Source organism: Maylandia zebra, linkage group LG20 (assembly GCF_041146795.1).
Source record: "Maylandia zebra isolate NMK-2024a linkage group LG20, Mzebra_GT3a, whole genome shotgun sequence".
Lineage (NCBI taxonomy): Eukaryota > Metazoa > Chordata > Actinopteri > Cichliformes > Cichlidae > Maylandia > Maylandia zebra.
Genome location: NC_135186.1, coordinates 5,010,724 through 5,036,969, shown reverse-complemented (window position 1 = coordinate 5,036,969; position 26,246 = coordinate 5,010,724). Strand labels below are relative to the sequence as shown.

The following is a 26,246-nucleotide window of genomic DNA, read 5'->3' as shown; positions in this document are numbered from 1 at the left end:
TTTTCACCGTTTAAAAGTTCTTTAATTGTTCAGTTGGTATAGGATTTGGAAGCATTGAGTCAAGACATGGTCAGCAGCCATACAAAACGAAACCAACTAATTAACATCGACTTGAGAGGGGGAAAAAAAACAAAGGCAACACACATACATTAAAAAAGAAGACAATTTAGCCATCGTCAGGTGATCACAGTAAAAAGACGCACAGTCCTAGTCTCAACTCAACAGCATGCTGAAAGTTCAATGATTCGCACAAACTGACATTCACTCACAACTCGAATAAAAGGCTGCAGAACAACCCTGATAGGCAAAAAAGTACAGTAAGACACCTCAGAGAGAACAAAACAAAGAAAACAAATCAATGCATAGACAACAAAAAAAAAAAGTTTCAAAATAAAAGTCAACCTAAAGACAAATTTCTTGTGTTGGCCTTTTACATTGCGATGATTGAGGACATTCAAATAGAAGTTATTGCCAACAGGATATAACACTTGGATAACACTTACCCATAAAAAAAGAGATCATCTTTTTAGTTGTTGTTGGTTTTTCTTTCTCCAGAAACATTTTTAAAAGAGCTAGTAGCTTCCACAAACATCAAGAATGTACAAACAATGGTCATTGTGGCAAGGCTTTGAAGATCCTCGGCTGAATGAACATTAAAAGCCACGAGGCAGACATGCTCGGCGTCGAAACATTACAGTTATTTTAAGTTATACAAGTTAACAAACTGTACTTAAACACATTTAATACTGAGCAGTTCACTAGAAAATAAAAGCATGTCCGGTGTTATCCGCTTAGCTATTCCAGTCGTGTCAATTAACAAGATTTATTTTTTATTTTTTTAAACACTGACAGGATAAAAACGTGTTTACAAAGTTTTTTTTGTTCTCAAATCCACTGAACCAAACAGACTCTCTGTGCTAAATATCAAAATGTATTTTTTTTGCAAATATCCCACTGATAATAGTGCAATAGATACAGTACAGTCAGAAACATACTCCCGAGGATTTAGAAACGCACCGCTTTGCGTTACCTTTCTGAAAGTCGGCTGAAGCAAAAGGAAGCGGAAAGGTTTTTAAATTCTCAGAGTATCGCACGCACTCCTCGTGTTTGGCGCCATGTCTTTAGTTACAGGTAGTTAAAAATTAGAGTTTGTGACTTTAGTGTGAGCAAAGAGCCACTGATGGTTGATGACGTTACAGAGCGACTCGTGGTTCTCCCACCTTTAATGGTGTGTTTGAAGAGCCGGTTGTCGACTCGGTAAGCAATAAATTACAACTACAGCCTGTTTCCTTCCTAACTCTCAATTTCATCTTACAACTTAAAAAATAAAGAAATAAAAAAGTCAAACAATTGGCACACTTAATTCATGTTTCCTATTTCCCAACTATCTGTACAATTAAAAAAAAAATTTTTTACATGTCACGTCTGGGGTGAACGTGCACACTTGTGTTTCATGATTGATGTGATTACGTCTGGTAGTGTTTTTAACTCTTCCCTCTCTCTTTTACAGCCTGCGGGTCGAAAACTAAGCGTCAGAAAGAACAAGTGGGGCCTCATTTATAAACCGATCCATGGATTTCACAAAGAAATAAAAGAAAAAGAGAAATGTGTCGATTTTCATTTACATAGACCCCGCTGGTCATGCCGTGAGCCTGCTAACCCATGTAGTCAAAGATGAATGATTAATGACGGGCCTGCTGAGAGTGTTACTACACACATCAATCAGCTGATCGTACTAGTATTCATGCAAGCCACACGGAAAATTCCAGAGATCTCAAGTCATACTTGTTTTTGAAAACATTCTGGGTTAATCTGATGAAGGAGAGCAGAGGTGGGTTAGATATCACTGTGGCTTACTTCTTTTAGCTGATGACATTTCCGTGTGGAGTATTAAGGGGCGAATTTAAAAATCCGCACCTCCAAATCTGGCGTGGTTGTCTGGCAGAAAAGGATGGGGTGCCAACTCTGGGATGGAAATGAGTTGATGTGTCTAGTGGAAGAGTTTCCAAAGGAAGGGAAGAAGGTAGCGGGAGATTAACACACGGGCTGGCGTGGTCTACACTGAATCTATGTTCCCAACTTCATGCACAGTTTTGGGTCATGAATGAGCCCACAGATACAAGCGGCTAAAACGAGCTTCCTGAGAAAGACGAGCAGAGTAACAGATAGTCTGAGGAGCTCAATCGCCCGGGAGGAGTTCACAGTAACCCTGCTATCACCTCCATCTAAAACTAGCTAGCTGAGGTGGTCCAGAGCACTTGGTTTCCTATAGGTGAGATGTTACGGGCATGTCCAGCTAGAAGAGATAACATCATCTCCGCTGGCTCGGCAAAGCCTCAGTGTCCCTGTAGGAGAGTTGGAGGCAGCTGCTATGGGGGAGGGAGGTTTGAGCATCTAAGCACAGAGTGCCTTCCCTTTGAGCTGGACGTGGATAAGTGGCAGAATGGATGGATGTTTACCAAATTACACGGAAACTCCACTAATGGGAATGTTTACGTCTCCGCAGAACTACAAAATAATATATGTCTTTTTTTGTCCTATTGATGGGGTTCAACGCATTTTACTTTATTTCCAGAATGCAGGGTCGAGTTAACATCTGTATCTGTAGGGGAGAGCATTTTGCATTTTTCATGTTTATAAATGAGGCCCCTGGTGGAAAGCAAACAAAAGCCTTTATAACACAACAGCTAAACCAAAAACAACTTCAGCCCAGCGGGGTAAGCAGAAATAATCAAAATCTCTCCTCTAACACTCATCAATCATCGCTCTCGCTGCTTGACCAAAACTATAATTCTCTTTGCTTCGGTCAGCCCGCTGGTCAATTCTACCAGCAACAGCAGATACAACATGTAACACTGCTAAAAAAAAGAAGAAGTCCCAATACAAACAGAACGATACACATCCAAACCCTCCTAAAAAAACAAAAAACCCAATGATAATCATCCACACGATCTGAGTGTTTTCACTGACTGCCTTGGTGCCAAAGCTTCAGCCCGCAGTGACCCACACTTGAGTGCATCTCAGGTAATGGTGCGCCGACTTGTACGAGGAGGAGTCGAGGGGTGGAAAAGGCCGGGTGGAGGGTGAGGCAGCCCCCGCCCCGTCTCTTCCCATCCTCTTCTGTCCCTCTCAGGCATCCTCCCTTCACCTCCTCTCCTGAGCTCAGCAGGGGTCGTGTTTGTGGAGATTAAAGGTGGTGTGGATCACGTGCAGGGAGGGATTGGGGGTGAGGTGGGTGGGACGAGGGGCGCGGGAGCCAGGGTCACTGTCGTCGATCCTCCGTCTCTGACCGTGAGAACGCCATCACCACATCCTCTGCACCTGAGAATCAACGTGAGACACAAATACAGACTTTTAATGTGACATGCTTTTTATCTAACACCAGCATCGATCGATAAAGTACGATAGAAAGGATAAAAAAGAAATAAAAAAACACTACTTGGGCTACTTGTGCGCTTACATTTGACTTATGCCGTGTCTCTACTGTTGCACTGTAACACTGCTGCTGCTGGGCCCTTGTGGCAATAGATACACACTTTGAATGAAGTAGTATGTCATCAGTGACAACAGCACATTGGAAAAGGATGGAAAATGCCCTTCATTTTGTTCGCACTAATAAATGCTGCCGCCTGCACAAGCTGCAAGCATCGATAAAAAGCTATTTAGAGTTTCTTTTTCAGACTGTCAGAAATAATCGTAAATTTCCTTTATTCCGGGACATCGTTTTGAGGCTATATTTCCCACCTCTAGTAGCCACCCGGACAGGACATGATGGAAAACCAAAAAAGGTAAGGATTTTATTATCAACTGGGAAGGAAACTTTACTTCCAGCTTCAGAAGATAAGCTGTTAAAAGAAACTATTTACTTTTCTGACTAACAGGAAACGTGTTTTTGCCTTTTCTTAGAGTCGGTCTAAATATTGGACTAGGCACAGAAGCAGTAAGTGCAAACACAACCATACAGAAATACTAAGGAACTTTTGCGCCAGTCATGAAAGATTTGAGAAGAGGCCTCGGGCAGAGACTTATGAAAGTTACCTGATGCATTTACAACAAAGTCAAGTCTGCGAAACATTTGTTGGGCTGCATGCACAAAAAACAAGGCCGCTCTCTGCCGTGAGGGATCAAATTGCATTCTTCTAGCTACATGCATCTATCCCGGTTAGGGCTGCCACAAACGATTATTTTGATAGTCGACTAGTCACCGATTATTTTTGCGATTAGTCGACTAATCAGATCATCATCCATAGGAGGTACAGCGTACAGCTTATTGCACCAGCAACATCTGGTCTTTTATAACTATCATTAGCTTACAGCTTGAAGTGTTTGTGCTAACTAAAAATAAAGACAAGATGGTAGTTTATTAATTTTTAATGAAATTTGCAGATTGTTTCGGTGAAGTTTAATAAACTCCTTGCTTTCTAAAATATAACAGGACACCGGAGTATATTCTCCAGCTTCTGATAATCAGCTGTCTGCTTGACAGTTTTAGCTGTGCAAAAACTATAACTTTAATCTCAGCCAAACCGATTTACTCAGGAACAAATAAAATACTAAAGAAAGCCAAACAATAACATTTTTAAGTTATCTAAGTGACTTATATATATGTTTAACCTGACTAGCGAAAGACGGCGGTGGGTTTGAAAACGATTTGCCGGGAGTCCGGTGTTCTCACGGCTCTAGTTAGCCTTGCCCCCGCCTAGCTAACGAGCTAGTGGGTAACAGACGTCTCCGAAAACGTCGGAGCGCTTTTGAAAATACGTGGTGTCTTGATAAACTGAGCAGATATTTGAGGTTTACACAGCTACATTCTCGCCTGAAAATATGTTAAAGGTTTATTTTGTGACCCAGAAAGAATAATAAGAGTAAAGTTAAAACTAACTAGCTGCCGCCATTGTTGACAGCTGCGCTATGAATTCTGGGACACAGCTTCTTCTTCTTCGGGGTTTAATGGCAGCTGGCATCCTTGTACATGCAGTGCTGCCATCTTCTGTTTCAGTCCGTTATTACACTCTTAAATCCTACTACTCATTCCTGCGTCCTTTGTGATCTTACAAAGCTTCAAACGATGTGTCGACTATTAAATTAGTCGTCGACGATTTTAATAGTCGACATAATCGTGACTAGTCGACTAATCGTGGCAGCCCTAATCCTGGTCAGTCTTCCACATGTTTTGTGCTATCGGAAAACCCAAAACACGTTTGAGTTCAAAGTGTGAAGCCAGACAAGTTTTCCACAGGTCCTAGGATCCCGTCGGTATCCTGTAAATCCTGTCAGCTGTGACTATAAAGCCGAAGGGGAATACCCTGCTGTGAAAATCCTTTTGGTGCATGCAGGTAATTTCGTGTATCGCCATATATGTATCACCTACTGTGGGAACCCACCCTCCTCAATCTGAAATCACAGCACTCTGACTGGAGATACTGCAACACCCTGAGTGGCTCACTGACCTCCTACATCCTGCTCTGCAATGATAACACTTAAATCTGAGGCTTCAGCACCAGTCAGTGTCCTCTGCTGTAGTACAAGTGTGTCTGCCAGTAAACTGTGTGAGAATCCAGCAGATTTCCAATTCGTGGAAAAAACTATCAGTGTTTACCATTTCCTTTATTCTTTCTGTGCTCGTTTCATTTTGCCACCTTAATGAGGACCAACCGATAATTACAGCCTCATTTGTGTTGAGTCAACTAATGAATCCTGCCAGCTACACAAAAAGGACTTTCTCAGCTGGCTTCTGCTTAACAAGAAATCATTCATTAGTCTGCTGCCAACTGTGATTTGTCAAGTGATTTGGACACACACCCACCGAGTGTGTTTTTTTACTCTCATAAGTGGATATACATTTTCCACTTCTGTTCACATAACATTAAATAAAATATACAAAGGTAATTCAGTGCCTCATATATTCAGCTGTTCTCTCATATTAAGCACTCCGGCATTCAGAGTTTAAACAAAGAAGAAAATATCTAGTTGTCAAAAAGGAAGTACTCTCCCTCTTTTAATTTTAAGGTTTTACATACAGGACAACACAACTTCTTCACATCATTGCTTCAGTTCATTGATGTGTGTTTGCATTCATTCATGCACAGCTCTCTTAAGGTCCCCCCCACAGCATTTCAATCAGGCTGAGGTCAGGACTTTGACTGCAAGATGTTAATTCTTTTCTTTTTCAGTTATTCTTACAGATGTTTTGCTTTGCTCGATTCATTGTCCTGCTGCATGAGGCAGTGTGGGCTTCAGCTGTCAGACAGCCTCACATTTGACTCTAAATACTTATACAGGCTGCAAAACAAGCGCAAATCATCATCCCCACCACTGCGGTGACAGTTGGTTTGACTTGTTTGTGCTGAAATGATGCGGGCAAATGGTTTTCTGCAAATGTGTTACTGTGTGTTATAACCAAACGTCTCCACTTTGGTCTTGCAACTCTGAAGGTTATTGTTCTCAATGTGCAACTTTGCAAACCCAAGAGAAGCGGTTTTCTCCTGACAAAGCTTCCAGACAAGCTATATTTACATTTAACATGCTAACTCAGGCCTGCAGAAGCTGAGATGAAACTTTATTTATTTTGTTGTTTTGTTTTTCTGACCTTGGGGTGAATTTGCTGGGATGCACACTGGCAATGATTGTTTGGCAATGGCCTCCTAACCCTCCCCAGATTGTTGGACCAGCAACTATTGCTTCTCTAAGATCACGACAGATGGCTTTCCTCCTTGGCATCATGCTAACACACACCTGAATGCTGCAGAAACAGCAAACTTCCAAACCCTCTGCTACTTCTCGAGGTGCAGATACCTGTTTATTCTTATTAGATTTTGTGTTTTTTAAGACGCTGTCTTTTCTTTGTCACATGACTATCAAGTACTTTTGCACCACTGCATAACTGTTGCTGGATAGGATGTCAATGGGCATTTCCTCCACCAGCTCTTCAAGTCAGAGTGATGCCGGAGAGGCTGATTTGCACCCATGTGATAATACAGTGGCTTAGCTAAATCACAACGAGTGACTGGGGGTCATGTGTCCTCCCTTATGCAAGCTCTAAGCAGGCAGCACCCTCATCTAAGCTAAATAGAGTATTTCAAGTCTACTGTTGCGTGTTACATGTGAAAAAGCCTAGCGGAAGATAATGTCCCAACCTGATTCATTTGAGAATGACGTGGGAGACCCCATTAATGTCTCCCAAAACCTTAAATTAAAAAAACTACCTCAACGATGAGAGGAGAAAAACGATAGCAAGGTGCAATAGTCTACATCCACAGTACGCATGAGCATGTGATGACATAAAAACCATCTAATAAGCAACATCTAAGAAATCTCATTAACACCGAGCTCCACACCTTTTCAAATGGTTAAGAAGAATCTCTATCAGCACCTCGTGTGTGCCTGCTATAAAAAGCCTTTCTTCTCTTCAGCCCTGAAGTGCGTGTTAGATTTAATTATTATGGAGATATGAAAGTAGGCCAGGGACTGTGAGCCTTCACATGTATTTGGCACAAAGGGCGGACCCTCCTCATCAGACGGCACAGACCCTCCAAAAAAGCAGAATTTTGTTTTTAATTTGCTATCGCTCTGGGAAAATAATTTGCATCTTTCTATAGCGCATTCAGGTCATCCTGGAGCTTGATGAGATCAAGATTTTTTTGAGCGGGGCGGAGGGTTAATGTGATCTTTCAAGCTCCCCCTCCCATGGGAGCTCCCTGGCTTACCCAAAAGAGACTACTGTACAAGAAAGAAAAAAACAGTATCAGAAACATGGTGCTTGACTTCAGCTCATAACACAAACCTCATCTGCTCTGAGACACCACGTGGGGATAAATGGTGCTTGAAAAAGAGACAATTATGTAATACCACACAATAGGAGAGTCGACCTGAATTACACCTCTGCTGAATAGCACGGATCATGTTTTGGTGCAGCAGCGTGTAATAACAGCCATTCATCAGAATAAACGCCTGCCTGAATTATTTTGTGTGATGGGAGTTCGTTATTGTGTAGCGGGCGGTTCACGCTCTGAGCAACTTGGGCAGAATAAAGCAGCTGATAGTTTCTCCAAATACTTCCACAGATGGATGGAAGGGCTTTATCTGAGCACTTTGCCCTGCCACACACACACACACACACACACACACACACACACACACACACACACACACACACACACACACACACACACACACACACTCTCGCCAACAAAATGGAAACGTCAGGTCCCTCAACACTGTTGCCTAGCGACAGATAAAAATCACGACTGCATCACTCCCGTTGCGGCCTATGAGCAAAAAGCTTTCGGTCTGTTTCGTTGCAGCTCTGCGTCCAGCCCCCTTTCTCCTTCCTGCTCCCCCATCCACCTCACACTGGCTCCTTCCTCGCCACACGAGAGCGGCACAACACCGGATGGTGGATTATATGAATACAGTGACAGTAAATGTGCTCAGCCCACCAAAAGAAAAAAAATAAGAACATTAATGCGTTCACATGAACATATTCATAAGCAAGCAGCCTTTCTTCGCTTCTCTGAGACTACAAATCAAAATGTGGTTGCCTGGGATTAACTGCAAAACACACAGGCCTGCAGAAAAACCTCAGAGGACAAGAAAACTGTGAATTAACCCAAAAAGAAGTTTGTTTGATGTCAAAGGCGCCAAGCTGCACTCCCGAGGGTGTCTCCAGCCTCTACATGATGACTCTAGTGTAGCAGCGAGGAAGCACCAGCAACACTTCAGGTCACAATCTGTGCAGGGTCAGGCCAGGGGATAAAGGCGTGGGACACCCATCATCCCCCCAAACTCAACAACAGCAGGGGCGAGTTAAGAAGCGTGACACACAGCGGGGAAGTGTGTGTGGTCCAGCTCAAAATATTTACCAAACACAGTGGGTCTGTCGGCTCAGAGCCCTGCACTTCTTCCTGCTTAGTAATTATTACAACAACATAATTTTAAACGGTCTTTTTAAACAAGATAAAGCTCAAAAACTTTGTGGTTTAAAAATAAAAAAAGACTATTTTAATGCTATCCTTTATAAACAAGGCTGTACAGATAGATTTGATCTGTTTGTAACAACATTTGTTTTTAGAGAAAAGAACTAAAAATCAGTTTTGGTTAAGGAGATCATAAAGCAGTTCTTTCAGACATACTCTAACACACCTTCTGGCAGATTTGGAATAGAGATATAAGGAGAAACTGAGGCAGACGTGGTACTTAATAAATCTGAGTGCTGGGCAGCAGACTCATGCTGCAGTGAGGAATCGGATAAAGCCAGGATCAATACGGCTATGGCCAAGCCAAGAAGCCAAACACAGCGGGGGGAGGGGGTTTGCTCAGTGCTCTGACCTGGTCTGAATGATCAAACATGGCTGCGGTGAATGAATGGATGAGACAGACAGAAAGAGACCCGAACATCACAGCCAGGCTGTGCAATTAGCACCCCAGCCTGGCCCTTTCATGACACCTGCTCCACTCCTACCAGTGTAGCACGTCACAACACCACCGAGGCCCAGAAGGGAAGGTCAGCTTTCCTGGGACATCTGAGGTTGCCATGGCAACCCCACTCCTCCTCCACCTCTATTGTTGAGGCCATGCAGCATCCTTCTGGGAGGAATAAACTTCCCTCGTCAAATCAGAAAGGATAACAAGCCCCGAGACTGCTGCCTTTATGAGCGTTTTGACAAACCGTATTGTTTAAAGTGACATGACGCCAATTACAGAAAGCTGTGGATAAAAGAGCTAAAGAGGAGGAATAAAAAGCCCTATTACAAAGACAACCACTGTATTACTGCGCGTCAACTAGTGTGTCAACGAGGTCTCTGCATCATAACATGTTAATTCGCTTTAAATAGACACAGTTATTGTTCAGTATTAGTCAAAAAGTGGCAATTAACACTCAAAGGGAGTGCCAAAAAACACAATTTCAGGATTTCTCACTTCAATGCCAAACATGGTAACAGCATTTAAGCACAGCTTATTATCCTTCTATGCAGATTAAAAAAAACAACTTCATTAAGGCATTACATTAAAAAGCTGTGTGGAAAAAACCCCCGTCTCAGCTACGGAGCCTTCGGCAGAGAATTCCTCTTTGGCCTGATTAAAATCGCAAAACAAAATTCTGTATTTGCATGTATGGTAATCAGCCAATTAAAACTATCTGAAATGCAAATCCAGTGACCCCTACTCTTACAAGAAATATGAGTGGCAGAAAGCTGATTTTCTATTGTTTTTTGTTTGGTTGTTTTTTTTCCCCCCACAAGGAAGAACCAGTAAAAAAAAATCTGGCAGTTGAGCAGAGTCTGAGAAAATGAGTCTCATGTGAGCTACATTCCCACTCAGTCCACTCGACATGATGAAGACTGAACACTTCTCTGCTGCACATCATTTTTGCACCAGAACGTGCTAAGCAGACAGCAACCCTGATGGATCAGTCACATCAGTAGAGCTACACCTTAGGAGATGTCTTGCAGACAACCTAACCTTGATTTCGAATAACATCAGAGGACATTTTCACTACTCCACTGTGCACGCAGCGCCCTCTAAGCACCCCACCACCTGATCAATGACGCCGTGTGTGACACTATCGCTCCATGCTGACACCCCTTGAGGGTGCTGGTATCAGAGCATCCTGCGTCAGCATGGTCAAACTACGCTGCGTTTCACATAATCACAAACCAGTATTGATGACCGTGTCACCCGTTCGCGACGCTGAGAACATGGGCAGACCAATTTTTCCCCAGACAGAAAAACTCAATAAGGAGATTGAAAAAAAAAAGAGGCCTATAATTCAACATGATCATGATGCTGGTATTAATAAAACGTTATCAATATCAACCCCTTAAGTACTACGAAGCGAATAATAATTAAAGCTGTAGCTTCAGCATCTGCTGCAGAGATTAACCAGAAGTTTATGGAGATGCAACTGCCAGCTTGACCCACCCTCACTTATGGCAACATTTTAGTAACAGTGTTGACATCCTTGCCAATCTCATTTAGCAACCAAAGAAAACCCCAAACAACTGAAGATAACTCGCTGGTACAGACAGTTCTGCTGGTTCATCCGGCGGGATGGTACAGGTCTCCTGTCATTATAATGAAGTGTGAGCAGTGCAAACTAGATAGAGTACAGCATGAGTCAAACCTCTCGGTACAGGTGTTCAGAATTTGTCTAGCAGCAGAAATACACATTCAAATACATTCTAGTGCAAACGCCCTTTCCTCAAAGTGTATGAATAAAATTAGCATAATTACCTATGTTTATCAGCTTGCTGTGTGACTCACTACCAGGCAACAAATATACTTCCTTTCATCTTTTTTTACTCCCCAATTACCAAGTGTAAATGAGATCAAATACTGGACTTTCTCTTCACACCAACTGAAAAGATCCCATGTGTGCTGATCCCTACAAACCGCTGTCCTTCAGCACAGCGCTCAATATTTAAAACAGATTAACTCTCAGCAATCTGCACGATGCTTAATCACAATACCTCAGACATAGTGCAGACCACAAATTATCCACTGGCACACCGAGGAAGTGGCATGCTGCCAAATGACACTAAATGTGTCCGTTTCTGTGATGTATAATGCAGACTTGGAGCGCCATATTCCTCCATAATTGATGAGACTCTTCCTAGCTTTATTGACAAAGCAAAGACTTTGCATGGAGTGAGAGGCGGCGAGCACAGCAGCATAAACTGACAGCTAGACTGCAGTTAAAAAAAGAAAAATGTACATCATAAATTAATGACTTCAAACCAGTACTGATCTCCCATTCGGGTGCTGTAGTTTGAAATATATGACACGATCATACGTCCTGTCTGCTGCAGTTCTTTATATTCTGCTGCCTGATGAAGGAACGCAGTCTAATAATGAAATACACATCATCAGTGATGCAATGACCCATATTAAAAATTCAATGTCGCGTCCCACACTGCACAGTGAGGGCGCGATTAACAAAATGTCAATGTACTTCGGCGGCACGGCGCGGCACAGCACGTCGTACCTTTTACCCGCACCTTACTCAACACCTTATATAATCACAGCCTAATCCCTTCGACGCAGAAAATGTGATGTTTCTAAATTCAAACATGATTGTTTCCCCACAGAGCAAGGACGCAGACAAGGACACCTAACACTTCCCTCTGGGTGAAGCATCAAAGCCAATTTTCCAAGCTGGAAGCTCCCCTGGGGAACCCAATATCATAAGGGGCAAAGCAAGACCGGAGCCCCAGCAGGTTCACCACAGGAGGACAGCGGGACTCCGAGCTCGCAGATGTGTTTTTGGACTGAGCTAAAGTCTACTCACAAATAAATAAATAAAATAACAATGCTGCTGCTTTTTTAGGTAACTGCAGTGCCTTTTCACATATAACATTTTGTTAAATATAGCGCCCTCAGGTGGCTTAAGCTCAGGAGCACCACAGACAGGTTTAGAAAGCTCAACAGCATCCTCTGCTGTCTTGACAAGGCATGACCAGCATTTGTAAGGTTACATCTGTAATGAAGAGTGATTTACAGAGCAAACATCAAAATATTATCCATTAAGTAAAGCAGAGGAGAAACTAGTGATGTGCTTGAGCTGAGGATGAGTCAGTTGTTTCCAGCCAGTCATGCTGTTTGTGGCGTGAGTAATCTCGCAGCGCTGGTGGGCTGCTGAGTCGGCCTCCTGTGCACAGTCAGCGAACCAGTTCGGCCTGCTGGGGTGCATACTGTAAAGGATGATGTGTGTTGAGGGATTTTCCCCTTGTTTTTGGTCGGGCATTTTTTCCTCTAAGGGTGGTGTCTGTGGGCTAATGTTTTATAAATGTTTAGCAATAGCACGCTGCCATAAACACCTTTGATTTGTACATATTTACAAAAAACTATGAAAATTAGAACTATACTGATATGCAAAATAGGAGTACAACAGGGTTTTTGAGCCTTTGGGGGTTGAATACTAGGCCTCATCTCATCTCTATGAATTTCGCTGCCATTTGATAAACAAAGATAGTTAAAAATTTGTCTTTTTACAATAACAGTGATTTTCTTTTCACCCTGGATAAAACTTACTGGGGCGTGCCAAAACCATCTTTCTGCAGTCCTATGAAAAACTAAGCACACCACATGGTTCAGTAGCTTGTAGAACCACCTTTAGCATCATTAACTTAAGTCATTATTTTCTGTATGACTTCAACAGTCTCTCACATCATTGTGGAGGGATTTTGGCCCACTCTTCTTTACACAGTTCCTTCAGTTCATTGAAGTTTGCCAGAGATCATTCATGTACAGCTCTCCTAAGGCCCTGGCACTACTTTTCAATGTGGGTGAAGTCTGGACTTCGTCTGGGTCATTGCAACACATTGTCCCGTTGAATGACCCGGTGGGGGCCAAGCTTCAGCTGTCAGGGATATGGCCTCGCATTTGACTCTAGAGTACCAACATCTGCACTTTGGTCTCATCTGTCCAAAGGACATTGTTCCTGAAGTCCTGTGGTTTCTTCAGATGCAGTGTTGCAAGCCTACACCATGCTGCCCAGCTCTTTTTAGAGAGAAGAGGCCTTCTGCTGGCAACCCTTCTAGCCATAATTGTTTAGTGTTATTCTAATTGTATTGCCATGAACATCAACATTTAGCATGCTAACCGAGACCTGCGGAGTCTGATGTGTAGCTCTTGGATATTTTGCAATTTCTCTCTGTATTGAACAGTCTGACCTTGGGGTGAATTTAGTGAGACATTCTTCCAGGGAAGAGTGTGGCAGTGTGTTAAACACCTAATGCTCCAGACCTAAATTAATGCCAACTGACAAACAGATCTGATTTTATAATCAATTAATAAAGTGCTTTTGTTTATCAGCACCTAGTGGCTACTTGCCCTGTTAATTTCTATGGAAGCAGTAAGGGCGTAGTTCATTTTTCACAGAACAGCATGAAGTGCTGAGAAAACTTTTTCACATGAATGTATTTTGCAACTACATGAACAAATATTTCCTAATAAAAAAATGCTTCAGCTAAAATGACTGCACCGTTAAACTGTGTGTGTGTGTGTGTGTGTGTGTCACAGCCTTACCCTGGTCTATGTTGTGCTGCGGTAGCTGGCTCATCTGACTGTGGACCACACCTGCGTAATTTCGGAGAAAAGCCTCTTCACTCGGCGTAAGCTGAAGAGGAGTGAACAAAGTCACTTTAAAAATCACAAAAAAGTAAAAACAAATTGAAATACTGACCTCAAAGACTAAGTCAAATACTTCTGTTCAACATGCTGATTAATGAAACATAGCAATTCTCCCAGAAACAGCCATGAGGCAATTTAGATCCAAAATATTTTGATTTTTAACATTAATTATTTCAAAGAAATTGATCTGTTTTTCTTCTCTCTGCTCCTTTAGCACACATTGCTTGAACAAACAAAATGTGTGCCAAATAAACTGAGGACTATCTTCTGTTGTTGTTTCACTCTAACAACAACATTATTAGGTGATGACCTGTGCAAACTGCATAGATCAGTTGAAGGTTTGGCTAGGGAATGGATTTCAGGTTATTATAATGTGTGTCTTTGCCAACTAAAGCAATAACCACAGTGTGCATGAGTTGTGCGTGCCTAAATCTGAAACTTCAAATGGCAAAGTTTTGCGGTAATCAATGTGTCTCCTTACATTTGATCCCATTTTCTTGAGCATGAGCAGGACCCGCACTTTCTGTTGGATGTACATGTCTTCAGGAGACTTTCCCGGGGCCTCCTCGCGGTTCATCCCCCCTGCTCCTGTGGCTCTGGACACACAAACACATCAGCATTACACAAGATCTGTGAAAATCAGTTACACAAACACAGTATTGATATGAGACAACTGGGTTGTTTCAGTGACACAGTGTGACAAGAGCCAAGCTCAAAGAGTGATTAGGCAATAAAGATTAGACCATTTCAACGAGTATCTTCAGCAGTTGTGTTATTCTGCATATTCAACCTGACCAAACTAAAGACACAAATTGACTGATCTACTGGAATTTCCCCACTTGATCCTCTCTCTTGAGTTTACAGAAAATGGTCAGTGAAAGAGAAAATATCCAGTTAGTGGCAGTTCTCTGGGCCTTTTTGATATCAGGGTTTTGAGGAGAATGGCCAGACTGCTTCAAACTAACAGGAAGACAACAGTAACTCAAACAACCACTTTTCAAAAGCTAAGGTCAAGGTATGTCAAAGGGCATCTTTGTTAGTGTAACACCTCCAATCTTGAAGCAGGTGAGAATAAACAGCAGCAGAAGACCACACCCCGTGTCACTCTTGTGAGCTAAAACAAGAAACTGAAGCTTCATTTCACCAAAATTGGACAACAGAAGGTTGGAAAAATGCTGCTTGATCTGATGAACCTCAATTTCTGCTGCAACATCTGGAAGGTAGAGTCATAAACTGTCACAAACAACACAAAAGCATGGATCCATCCTGCTTTCCAGGCGGGTGGTGCTGTAATGGTGCGGAGAATATTTTTGTGCCACACCTTGGCCTTCATTGTACTTATTGCATTGGTCGGTCTGGTTGGGTACGATTTATGTAAATTTCATCAGCATTGTCCATCAGGATCTTTCTACTGAGCATTTAGATTAAAATTTAGATAAAAAAATGTACCAAATATATATCCACAACAGGCCGCAGATTTTAAAGTATAACAGGAATGACTACTGGGCAAACATATGTTCAGATGTCCGTGTCGAAACAGAATATAATCAAGGCTCTTAGGCTCAACAGCCTACCTGAGTTTTGTTCATGACAATGTCCAACTCTTAATGACCACAGTTCACAAAGCTTAAATAATTTCAAACTGGTTTCTTGAACGTGACAGTGAGTTCACTGTACTCAAATGGCCTCCACAGTCACCGTCACTGTGTCATCATATCAACATGAACCAAAAATCTTTGAGGAAACTTTCCAGCACCTTGTTTGCTTTGCCACAAAAAAATAAGGCAGTTCTGATATGTAGATATATCGGACAGCCACACCCACAGTCTTCCAGTACTTCCAGACTACTTCATATAGTTAAAGTGCAGGTTTGGCTCTTTGCAGCATCATTAATATTGCATGGCAGTTTTTACACAGAGCTCGCCCCTGCCTGTTTCCATCTCTTATTCTCCATCTAACTAATGACCTATTTTCACTGTCAGTCTGCAGAGATGCGAAAAACAGGCAAAGGGGGGAAAAAAAACCGGGAGCAAAAAGAAGGTGATAAAAGGAGCTGCCAAATCCAATGTGTGTGACAGGAAAAGGTTCTGCTGTGATATGACACACACACACACGCCAAGGTCGGCTGCTGTCACATTAGATCTCTTTTATGCCGCACCAACCAGACAAGCATACAGCACGTCTTCATATCAACCCTGAATTTAACCGCAAAGGGTAAACACACAAGAGAAACAATTCACACAAAAGAGCAAAATAAATCATTAAAAAGGATAAATTATGTAAGGAAAAAAAGATTTAATAGAGAGAAAATATCAGCATGCATGGCAGGATTTGTTCTTCTGAGAATATTTCATAAGAGCCACAGTGACTATGATAGCACTTGCAATTTATTTTGGCCTCTTATCTATACAAAGGACCACTAATGCATGTTGACAGGCTGTTTGATGTAGGGTTATATTTAATTGAGGAGCTGGCTTGCTGTTCCCCCTTTCCAGAGCCCTGGGGAAAGAGGATGAATGGGGTACCGTAGGCCACTGGCTAGCGTTTGCCACTGTGAGCATGTGGATTCATCCAGATCAGAGCAGCTGGAGACCATGCTTCTGGCACTTTGTAATTATAGCAATCTTTGGTGACTGTTTACTGCAAGTAGCTAGTACTTGACGTCTCCTTGTCAGCTAAAGGAAGTAGCAGGACGCTGAACGAGGAGCAGATAAATACATTAGTTATTCCCTTCAACCTGAGCATCAGCTGTAGCTTAATTGGAGAGCTGCTCCAGAAGACTCAAAGCAAGAAAGACATGAAAAGACTGAGACGAGCTTGCCAGCATCAGTTCGGTTGCTCAGTAAACCTTCAGGGGATTGGCGGTGATCTTGTGTGAATTTATTTGGATGGGGGTAGTGATGGAGGGAGGATGTTGGCAGAGGGTGCCGGGGAGGTGTCAGTGTCTTTAGATCAGCAGCAGCGACACGTTTGATCACTTCTCCGAGCACCTAACCTCAGACAAACACAAGAGCTAAGACTCCCGGAAAGAGACCTACCAGCACGTAGACGAGCAGCATGAAGAATGAATGAAACTCAGGAGCTCCGATCTGCCTGCACACTGGGAATATGACAGTCATTGAATATGACTAGACAAAGAGTAGAGGATGAGGAGAGCGTCTGAAGTGAAACATTAGACTAATTGCCAAAAAGTGTTGTCTTGAGATCTATGAAGGCTGAAATGATGATGGAACAAAGACCCATCAGTTGTCTGTCATATTTTGAGATGTGACAATGTAACCATTTTCCCCCTCCTGCTGCTGGACCGACATATTCAAAATTCACCATCTGTATAAATAGGCCTACTGCTTTCATGACTGAGGCATTTCAGGTCCTCTGATGTTTCCTTTTGAAGTTTAAAAACTGTCCATATTTAGCACCATGTCTACCCGGCCTCACTAACTACTGTTTAGAGAGTTACAATTTGTATTTTTATCAGCCTGAAATGATTTTATTTTATCTCACATTCACAGCAATATCTGCTGTAAGAAGAACAAACATGCCGCATAGTCCCATAAGGACAATTTCGACAGAAATGAGAAACAATGTGGAAAATGTAAATCAGGACGATCAGAGATATTTTTTACATTATCATAATGTGTTTGAGAGTCACTTAAAAAAGAATCTTCTGTGGATTTCATCCTTGCTTCTCCTGGCTGGTAGAGAGCAGAAGGATTAATTCACAGATGACTATTTTGGGCAGCAGAGCAGCTACAGAGATAAAATAAAATAATTACAGCTCTGGTACAAACTGAACCGGATTACAAAATGTACAACGCTGTAATTAACGCTGTGAAGATGCTTATAGATCGAGTAGTTTCACACATGCAATCCTACTAAACAAACTGATTTTCCAGCCACGTTGATAATTACCCAACAATAATTCACATGTACTCTGTAGATGCTCTCAGTGAAGGCTAAACTAAGCTTAAATAACAAGTGACAGTGGGAGAGCAGAAAACAGAATATGTAGTTCTATATGTATATTGTCTAATTTTAAATTGATAAACACTAAGATATCAATGCCAAATTAATGTTTTTTCCCTTTTAATTTTACTGTGTACAATGTATTTTATTTTATTTACATGTTCAAAATAAAACAGACAACCAACCAAACAACCCACCAGCGTAGGGTAAAGTCCAGTTTGAGATGATTTTCAAACCATATAACAATGTGTGTCCAAACAATCATGTTTATTTCATGCAGGGTTTACTTTTACATATCTGACAAATAAAAAAGCCACATCAAACTTCAGTCAGTGACTTCATGCACAGTGCAAAACTTACATTATTGCTAAGTGAGATGTGACCACCTTATGCCTCTAACAGCATCAATCTTTGAAAGGTCCTTCGCACGAAGGTCATTAGGTGTTTCCTAGAGTGCCTGCTGCAGCTTTTCTGTGGATTTAGTCTGTCTTGCCTCTTTATGTTATCTCAGAATGACTCCTTGATGCTGGGGGCTCCGTGGGGGCCATGCCATCTGTTGTCGGCTCTTCTCGTTGCCAAATCTTCACGAATCTGACTACATGCTCAGGATTGCTATCACACTGCACAAATTAATTTGGGGGTCAATAAAACCCATCAATCGTGATAGATAAAAACCTGCAGGTTGTTCTACTCTGGTTTTTCAGAACATGCACAGAAAACCACTAACAATATCATCCAGGAGGCATCTGGATCAGACTTATGAACAGTAGAACTGCATTTGCCACTAATTCTGATCAATTCTTTGCCAAAAAAACCCCAGACCCAAACCTTCAAGAATCTATATTCTTCAGCGCTGCCTGTTGTAGTGCTCTTAGCTCTTCTTCTACCATAAATTTACAACCAAATATTTTAAACTTCTGACTCATCTGTCCAGAGTGTCTATCATTATTTTTTCCACATCCTGGTTTTTCTCGCATAGGCTTTGTTTCCAAGTTTCAGCAACGCCTCTTTGACCAGATTTTTCTATACTGTAAATACGTGCACCGGAGTCCAACCATCGCTAGCTGCTAGCTCACCTAAATCTTCTTATTTCGAAAGAAAGTCAACTGCTGTGATCTCAACATTAATTTTGTGATTCATGAGTAGACAACACATCTGGTGTCTACCACTAGATAACATGCCTTCAAAAGTTGATACTTTTAATCAGCACAATAAGGCATAAGATTTAAAACAGAAAACTTCATAATGATTGTATATGTATGTAAAAGATTCAGACATTAAAGATGCAATATAGGAGTAAAACTGTCTCCTGCTCTGCTGAAATGCTCCGAATATAAACATGGTTAGGCATAGTGATATTTGCTGCCTACTAGGATCATGCTAGCAATATTCTGGTGTGCTCTGCTGTGTAACGTCTCAAATCCTTTCAAGGACCACAATAAGGATCCTGTCAGACTCCTTTGTATGTTCCCGAGGTTAGGTTCTAGAGGTGGGCTGGCTCAAAGCTAATCCCTCGAGGGATACTCAGCCAGCCCCAGACACATACGGCTAATATTCCAGACATAATCAAAGGGTTTCTTTTGTGCTGATCTAGCTATAATCTCCCCCCTCTCTGCCTGTGTTGTGCTTTTGTCAGTGTTGTCTTGTTGGGCTGAGCTGAGACATCAGGCTCTCTGAGCCCCTCTAGGCAGTGGAGCTAAACTAAATCATCACTGAAACTAAACTAAAGAGTCTAAAAATGAGAATGCCTGGAATTTTATCGTGTTTTTGTCTCTATTTTATGGATTTTTAAGAGTTGTTTTGTCCATGACTGACCTATAAATGGACTAAAATTTCCAGTTGTACTGAGTGTGTATCCTTACAGTGCTCATTTTAACAATTTCAGTTCAACCCTCTATAATTTATGACTTTTAAACCTTCAAATAACAAGGGCAGTTATGCAGCATGGTGTGGGCATACACAACAGTTAGTCGCAGTCCAAGTTCTTTGATGTCTTTGATTAATGTGGCATTGCATCTGAAATCCCAAGCTATGTGCCATTGTTCAGCCTATCCTGTGAATTACTATTAGCATACATTTCTACGGATGCACTACTTAGTACATTCACATTACTACTTGAGAACTGGCTGGAGATATGTTACCATGGTAACCCAACCTCGTTTAAGATTAACCAAGTAAAGATTAGGAAAATTTTTAAAAGTATATTATGCCTAGCAAAGTGAAACCATATATTTAAACACTTCAAAGGAAGAGCTACTGACTTAGATCTCAGTTGCCTTAATCTCTGTCTAGCAATTTCTTTCATGTACTACTGCATTGCATTGTGGGATATTTATGCTGGTGTAATGATTGGCATACATCTGGCCCATTTATATGATGTACCTAAATGGTCATTAACAGTTAAAGTGCATTGTCCCTTTTCAATAAAATAAACAGATTTAATGGGTACTCCCCATTTACAGGTATCAGGGTGTAACATAAATGAGGTTTAGCTTAAACTGAAGATCGGCCTATACATGAACAAAAGTACTGAGATGCCCTGCCCTGATTGCATGTGGTAAGAGACTAAGTATCTCTGACTTCTGCAGTAAGTCATACTAGGGCTGTGCCACAACATACCATCCATGACAGTACAGGCAGAAAACTGACAAAACAGTGTCATGTTACATCAATCGATAATATATTAAACATGTAAAGTGTTTATGTTATCTAGTGCACGCAACAATCAGACAAGGCCAGATCCTGTTTTTGACAGCAGGAGCTGCACGCCAGCCTCCGATGACTATTTAGTACCCACAAAACTATTCGCGCTAAACGTGGAAACAACAAATTTGTTTCACCACTCACAGCAAAAGAAAAACACAGTCGTGTAAAACCAGGCTACGAAGGTGTGTGAAGAGATGCTAGCAGCTGCTGATGTGCAACCCAAAAGTAAACAAATGACTGAACCGAGCATCGCCGGAGTGCCGGCTAAGTGCACTCCATACAACAGGAAGAGCAAACATTGGAGGGAAATTACTGATGGGGTTGCATTGTGGAAAAGGAGGGCTTTAAGCAGCTGGTCAAACAGAGAAAAATATCAGGTAGGAAATATTTTTAATTTCAGCTTTAATATGTGACTATATTGTCCTTGCTGCCCTACTGGTGCACCATAATGCTACTGCTGGCACATTGTTTCAGCAGATTCGCACTTTGAATTACGTAGTCTGTCTCATTTCAAAAGAACGATTTTGTTTGCACTAATAAATGTTGTTGCCTGCAAGCTGTAAACATCAATAAAACTGTCCTCAGAAATATCATTATTGCAAATTTCCTTGAAAAATTATGATATAACTGTTGGGCTTTATCGCCCACCTCTGAGCTCATATTTGGTTGGATTAGTAAAAGGTCTCTATGAATACTTTTTCAGATTAAAATTTAAATCAAGTTATGATAAACGTGCAGGAAAATAAATCTCACGTTAAACTGTGTAGTTCAACGTGTTATGAAATATGTACTCAAATCATGCATTCCTTCAGTATTTTACACATTTTAAGCTTTTTATCTACCTCGCATCAACATTCAGCTCAGGATCACCAATTAACCTAATAGACATGTCTTTGGACTGTGGGAGGAAAACCTAACAGGCACAGAGTGAACATGCAAACTTGATTCGAGAACCAGAAACCTTCTTGCAGTGAGGCTGCAGTGCACCACTAACATTATATATACACTTTTTAAAAACATGGAGGCAATTATTGTTTCCACTAGTGTCTGCATGTAAAACAACCAGAATGACAGATCACATTGTACTGCTTTTTTCATCAGTGCGTTTTCTCCTGTTATCAGGGTGAAACATGGGACACGCGTGTCATGCTTGCCAAGATGGAAATAACAAGCAAAGGCCTTACTTTAAAATGACTACTGTCACCAATGTTTGCTAAAAGTGCACAGTTAAAGATTGCTCCCACTCCAGCAAATGGGATTATGCTTGATTCAAATGTCATTGCAGTGCCACATCTCTTAAAAGCCACTACACATTCAGTAATGCCACTTTAAAAATAGAGACAAGCCTATTGCTCGCATGCTGAATATTTTGTGTTGAATTGTGATTATGTGTGTGTTGGTACCCATTAGTGTCTCTGAGAAACATAAACTTCTCAAGACCATTTCAGGACTCTGGCCTGGCCTAACAGTGCAATGAGGGTCTGCTGCCAGGGATTACAGGATGCAATGTGATAGGTCTTCACATTTGCTGAGGGTCAAGCAGGGCGGAGGCTGCCACTGTTACTGGCTCTGCAATCAGCTGCTCACATGATGCATGACATCTGATTTACAAATCAAATTCCTCTGGCCAGCAGAACTCAACTGCATAGGGCTCTTGATAGGTCAACAGCTTAAACTGGGGGAGGAAAAGCCGAGACTGTAAAATAACTTGAATGGAGTCACGGGCTGCTGCAACATCCCGAGCAAATGTGTGAGAAACCTAAGTAAGCTTGGTGTGGCTGCCAGCTGAGCTGCCAACAACCTGGCCTGGTTCTGCACAGCAGCTGTGCTGCTGCAGGTACACACATTTACGAACACATGCTCTTTTCTACCAATGGGTCATTGCGTGTATTAAAACTAGCCGACTGGAATTAGGGCGGCACAATGTTGCCATTCAACACTGTAGTTTGGCAAATTTAGCCCAATCTTATCAGTTTTGTGAATTCTATACTAACACAACGGGGATGCAGCATGCACTGAGATGATTAAATATTAAATATCAACATAGTGTAATTTTCATTTTGTGGTTTATTGAGAGTTTTCGGGCCTTGTTAAGTGAAATTTTTAAATTGTCATAGCCAAACATCCCACATAAGGAAGTCTACTTGACACCCAGAGAATTGAATCCCTATTGAACGGGCAGATCGAGGTCCCGACACAACAAGCCGAAAGGCTCCGACTTGAACTTTGTGTCTGTCTGCATGCTGTCACCTCTTCATATGTACAATGTTCCCAACAATGGTGACAGTAAATGGGGGACAATGGCCGTGAACTAGTTTGTGGGAACATGATTGATAAGTAGGTCATGTCTTGTTGTCACCATGTGAGGCATGAACTCAACCCTGCCCAAGTGTTCAAGCTTTAGCAGGGCTTCTCCATGTATTCAACTATTCTTCAGCTAATTCTTTACGTCCATCCCGACTTCACTTTTTCCCCTCCTAGATGGTTCAGAATTTAATTGCAAATTTACATCTGTAATGTCACGGCTTTCCTTTGAATTTTTAAAAAAAAAAGTTTTTTGCAGAAACATTTTACATTAAAATTCACACGACTTGATTCTGCGGTTTTGTCTTCTTACGTCTAATTCGATAAAGCCACTTTTCCCACAGACTGTACCATATTACAAAATAAATAATTTTATTTATTTTTTTACGATCACAGAACTTGTCAAGCTTGTCAAGTTGAAACGGAAGCTGCTGCCTTAAGATGGCCCCTCGAGGGCACTGGCTGCAAGATTTTCAAAAGAACCAACGTTAAAGGCAGGGCACTAAATTCTGATTTATGAGATCTATGTGCTTGGAACAATAGAACAGACAGACATGAGCATCTCTCTTAACTTCCATAAAACAGTGTTTTTAAGTCCAATTCTTTAAAAAAAAATCTAATCTGGTGTTCACTGGGAATGAGATTGGGCGTGTAAGCCACGAGTAGACGCAAGCAGTTCTAGTGTTGCGGTGTCAATCCACAAAAGTCTACTACGTGGCCTGGTTAATGCTGACAGGATGACAAGTGCTGTGCCAAACACAGAGCAAGCAGTCATGAGATAAAACAGCATTGCCTCCCAAACTCTGCTGGCAGGCAGCTGATGAGGTCCCCTCGGGGCTCGAGGAGGCTGAAGAGCAGCGAGCACGAGGAGGCCAGTGGTCCTAATCTCTCTGAGAAATCCAGACAGCTAGGAGAATGTGCAAACTAAGGCAGGCTTTACATTACTGCGGTCCGTGACTGGTATTCGTCAGGAGATTTCAAGTGTGCTTGCCAATGTGGCAGAGCCCCAACACCCACACTCATCAATGCCCTGCTCCCAATAGGGTGCCAGCTTTGCCACTCTAGGAATTGTCAGCTTTCTGACATGTAGGAGGAGGAGGTGGTGGTGGTGTAAGCAGACATGGGTAACTGACGGTGTGGCACAATGCATCCATGGGTGAGACCATCCAAAAATAGAAAAGCAGGCTTGTGGGTTATGTGAAAAGCAAACTTGAACACAAGAAAGTGGCCAAAAACGCTTTGGTGGAGCTTCATGTTTAAATTTTAAACTCCAAGCCCAAGCATTGCCTTTGGGTGGGTGTTTGGGGACTGGGACAAATGTACTGTGCACCGCATGGAATTTCCAGCAGGAAACAGAAGGAGCCGTTATCTGAGACACGTTATGAACAATATTGTGAACATCGTGAGCGTGAGTGCAAGTGATTCAAACAGCTACGATATCGCAGGGTCATTTACAAGTCTTCTTAAATCTTCCCCAAATGTGAATAAAGCAACAGAAATGCCCGGAAACCCAGAGTGAAATAAAAACAGCTGTTTCTCTAAGAGGTGGGCACGCACGACCGTGGACTGGTTCCGTTGTCATGCTGCGGGACGCAGACTGTTCAAACTGTAGCAGCGCTCTCGCTAGCAAGCGGCGAGCCTCAGTCCGTTTTCGATGCGGGTCTTAAGCTATATCCTTCACGGGAAGGAAAAATGTACGGACCACACTCGTTTCTTTAACTTCCGAGTGGCTTTTGTTTTAACGTAAACACCCGCTTCATTTAGTCTCCACCAAAAGGGAAAACAACAACCAGGCGCTACACACTGGCAAAGCGGGCGATGCTAACCAAGCTAGCTCGCTAGCATGCCCCAGACAAAAGCCTGAATGAAGTTCCTATGGGTGCAAACACCATCCAGGTATCGCTGCTCCGCCAGAGGTGCAAACGCTGGGATTCGAGCACACGCATCGTTCCTAAACCCCCTGACAACGTTTCCCTCGTAAGAAAACTGGAGATTTGTGCTTACCCCTCCTGGTCCAGGTTTACTTTCTTCTGTGCTCTGTTTGAATGGTGTGTTGTTGTAGGAGGGCGTCCTGTTCCGGGGTCACATCCCTCCAGTCGGCAGAGCTACGGCGAACTGACTCAACGCAGCGACTCTCCTGCTGGCTCCCCGGTACCCCTGCCGGCCACCAGGGGCGCCACCGGCTCAGCCATCATTGCACACTCATCAGTGGAGTCTGAGCCGTGAAACGTGGTCTGGGTCCGACAGCCGGGTCACCAAAGGGTAAATTCGGATCTCTGTATGGCTGGTCTTTTTAAAGAAATAAATAAGGTGATGCCGGAATTAATACAAAGTAGTGAGAATGTACAGAAGGTATTTCTAGCTCTTCATAAGTTAAAGGAATCATAAATAGTAAAATAATATATTCGTTTAGGTCTATAAACTCAAGTTAAATTACATTCATGTGAGTTTGTGAGCATAAAATTATTTATTTATTGATTATTTCTTTTTAAAATTAGTTTGTTTAATTTTATTTATTTATTTATTTTTATTTTGGAGGTTAACTGTGGTGTAGACTCTTTATGCCTTTTTTTTTCAATACTACACTAACAAAACAACAGGACAAATTAGGACAAGACAGACAAACTGTGCATTTAAATACAAATAACATACATTCAAATAAAAAAAACAACAACACAGGTTAATGTTGAAGGTGTATTTGATGTGCAGTGCGTAAAAGCTGAACACAGGCATTACTTTTGTTAGTTTTTGGCTCAAGAGAGAGAAGAAAAAATAAATTAAACGTAGTTAATAACAATAATTATAACCATTATAAAATAAAATAATAATACTAATAGCCATCATTATCATCATCATCCTATTTCCTATTTCCATTGTCATCGTCATCTTCTTTTTTGTTAGTATTATCATTCAACATATTATCATCATACATATGGCTATTAAAGTATAAATGAGTCTCTAACTACAAGTTAGAACCTTATAGCTTCATATAGCTATACTTATATCTACACAAGTATAGCTTTTATAGATTGTGATTATAATTAGTTAAAAAGTTAAAAAGAAAAATAATACTAATAAAAATAAAAGTAAAAAAAGGAGTCACTTGGGTCAAACAGGTAGGGATTATGTTGTAATATGTT

At 41.7% G+C, this 26,246-nt stretch overlaps 1 protein-coding gene and 1 long non-coding RNA gene across 2 annotated transcripts in view; one reads left to right on the top strand and one right to left on the bottom strand.

Moving 5' to 3' along the window:
• ctnnbip1 (catenin, beta interacting protein 1) lies at positions 1-25,260 on the bottom strand. Its single transcript, XM_004554197.6, has 4 exons — positions 25,111-25,260; positions 14,612-14,726; positions 14,026-14,116; positions 1-3,321 (listed from the first exon to the last, which is right to left on the bottom strand). The coding sequence occupies exons 2-4, from the start codon at positions 14,705-14,707 to the stop codon at positions 3,263-3,265; spliced, it is 246 nt and encodes an 81-aa protein (XP_004554254.1). The 5' UTR covers positions 14,708-14,726; positions 25,111-25,260; the 3' UTR covers positions 1-3,262.
• LOC143414276 (uncharacterized) overlaps positions 24,728-26,246 on the top strand; it is a 30,599-nt gene continuing 29,080 nt past the window's right edge. Inside the window, exons 1-2 of the long non-coding RNA XR_013094795.1 lie at positions 24,728-25,083; positions 25,169-25,368. This is a non-coding gene — a long non-coding RNA (uncharacterized LOC143414276). The remainder of the gene's footprint in view (positions 25,084-25,168; positions 25,369-26,246) is intronic.

Coding starts and splice junctions, on each gene's coding strand:
- ctnnbip1 (XM_004554197.6), bottom strand. CDS start 14,707: ATGAACCGCGAGGAGGCCCCGGGAAAGTCTCCTGAAGACATGTACATC. Junction 14,117..14,611: donor TCAAGAAAATGGGATCAAAT/GTAAGGAGACAC, acceptor ACTCCTCTTCAG/CTTACGCCGAGTGAAGAGGC. Junction 3,322..14,025: donor GCAGCACAACATAGACCAGG/GTAAGGCTGTGA, acceptor GTTGATTCTCAG/GTGCAGAGGATGTGGTGATG.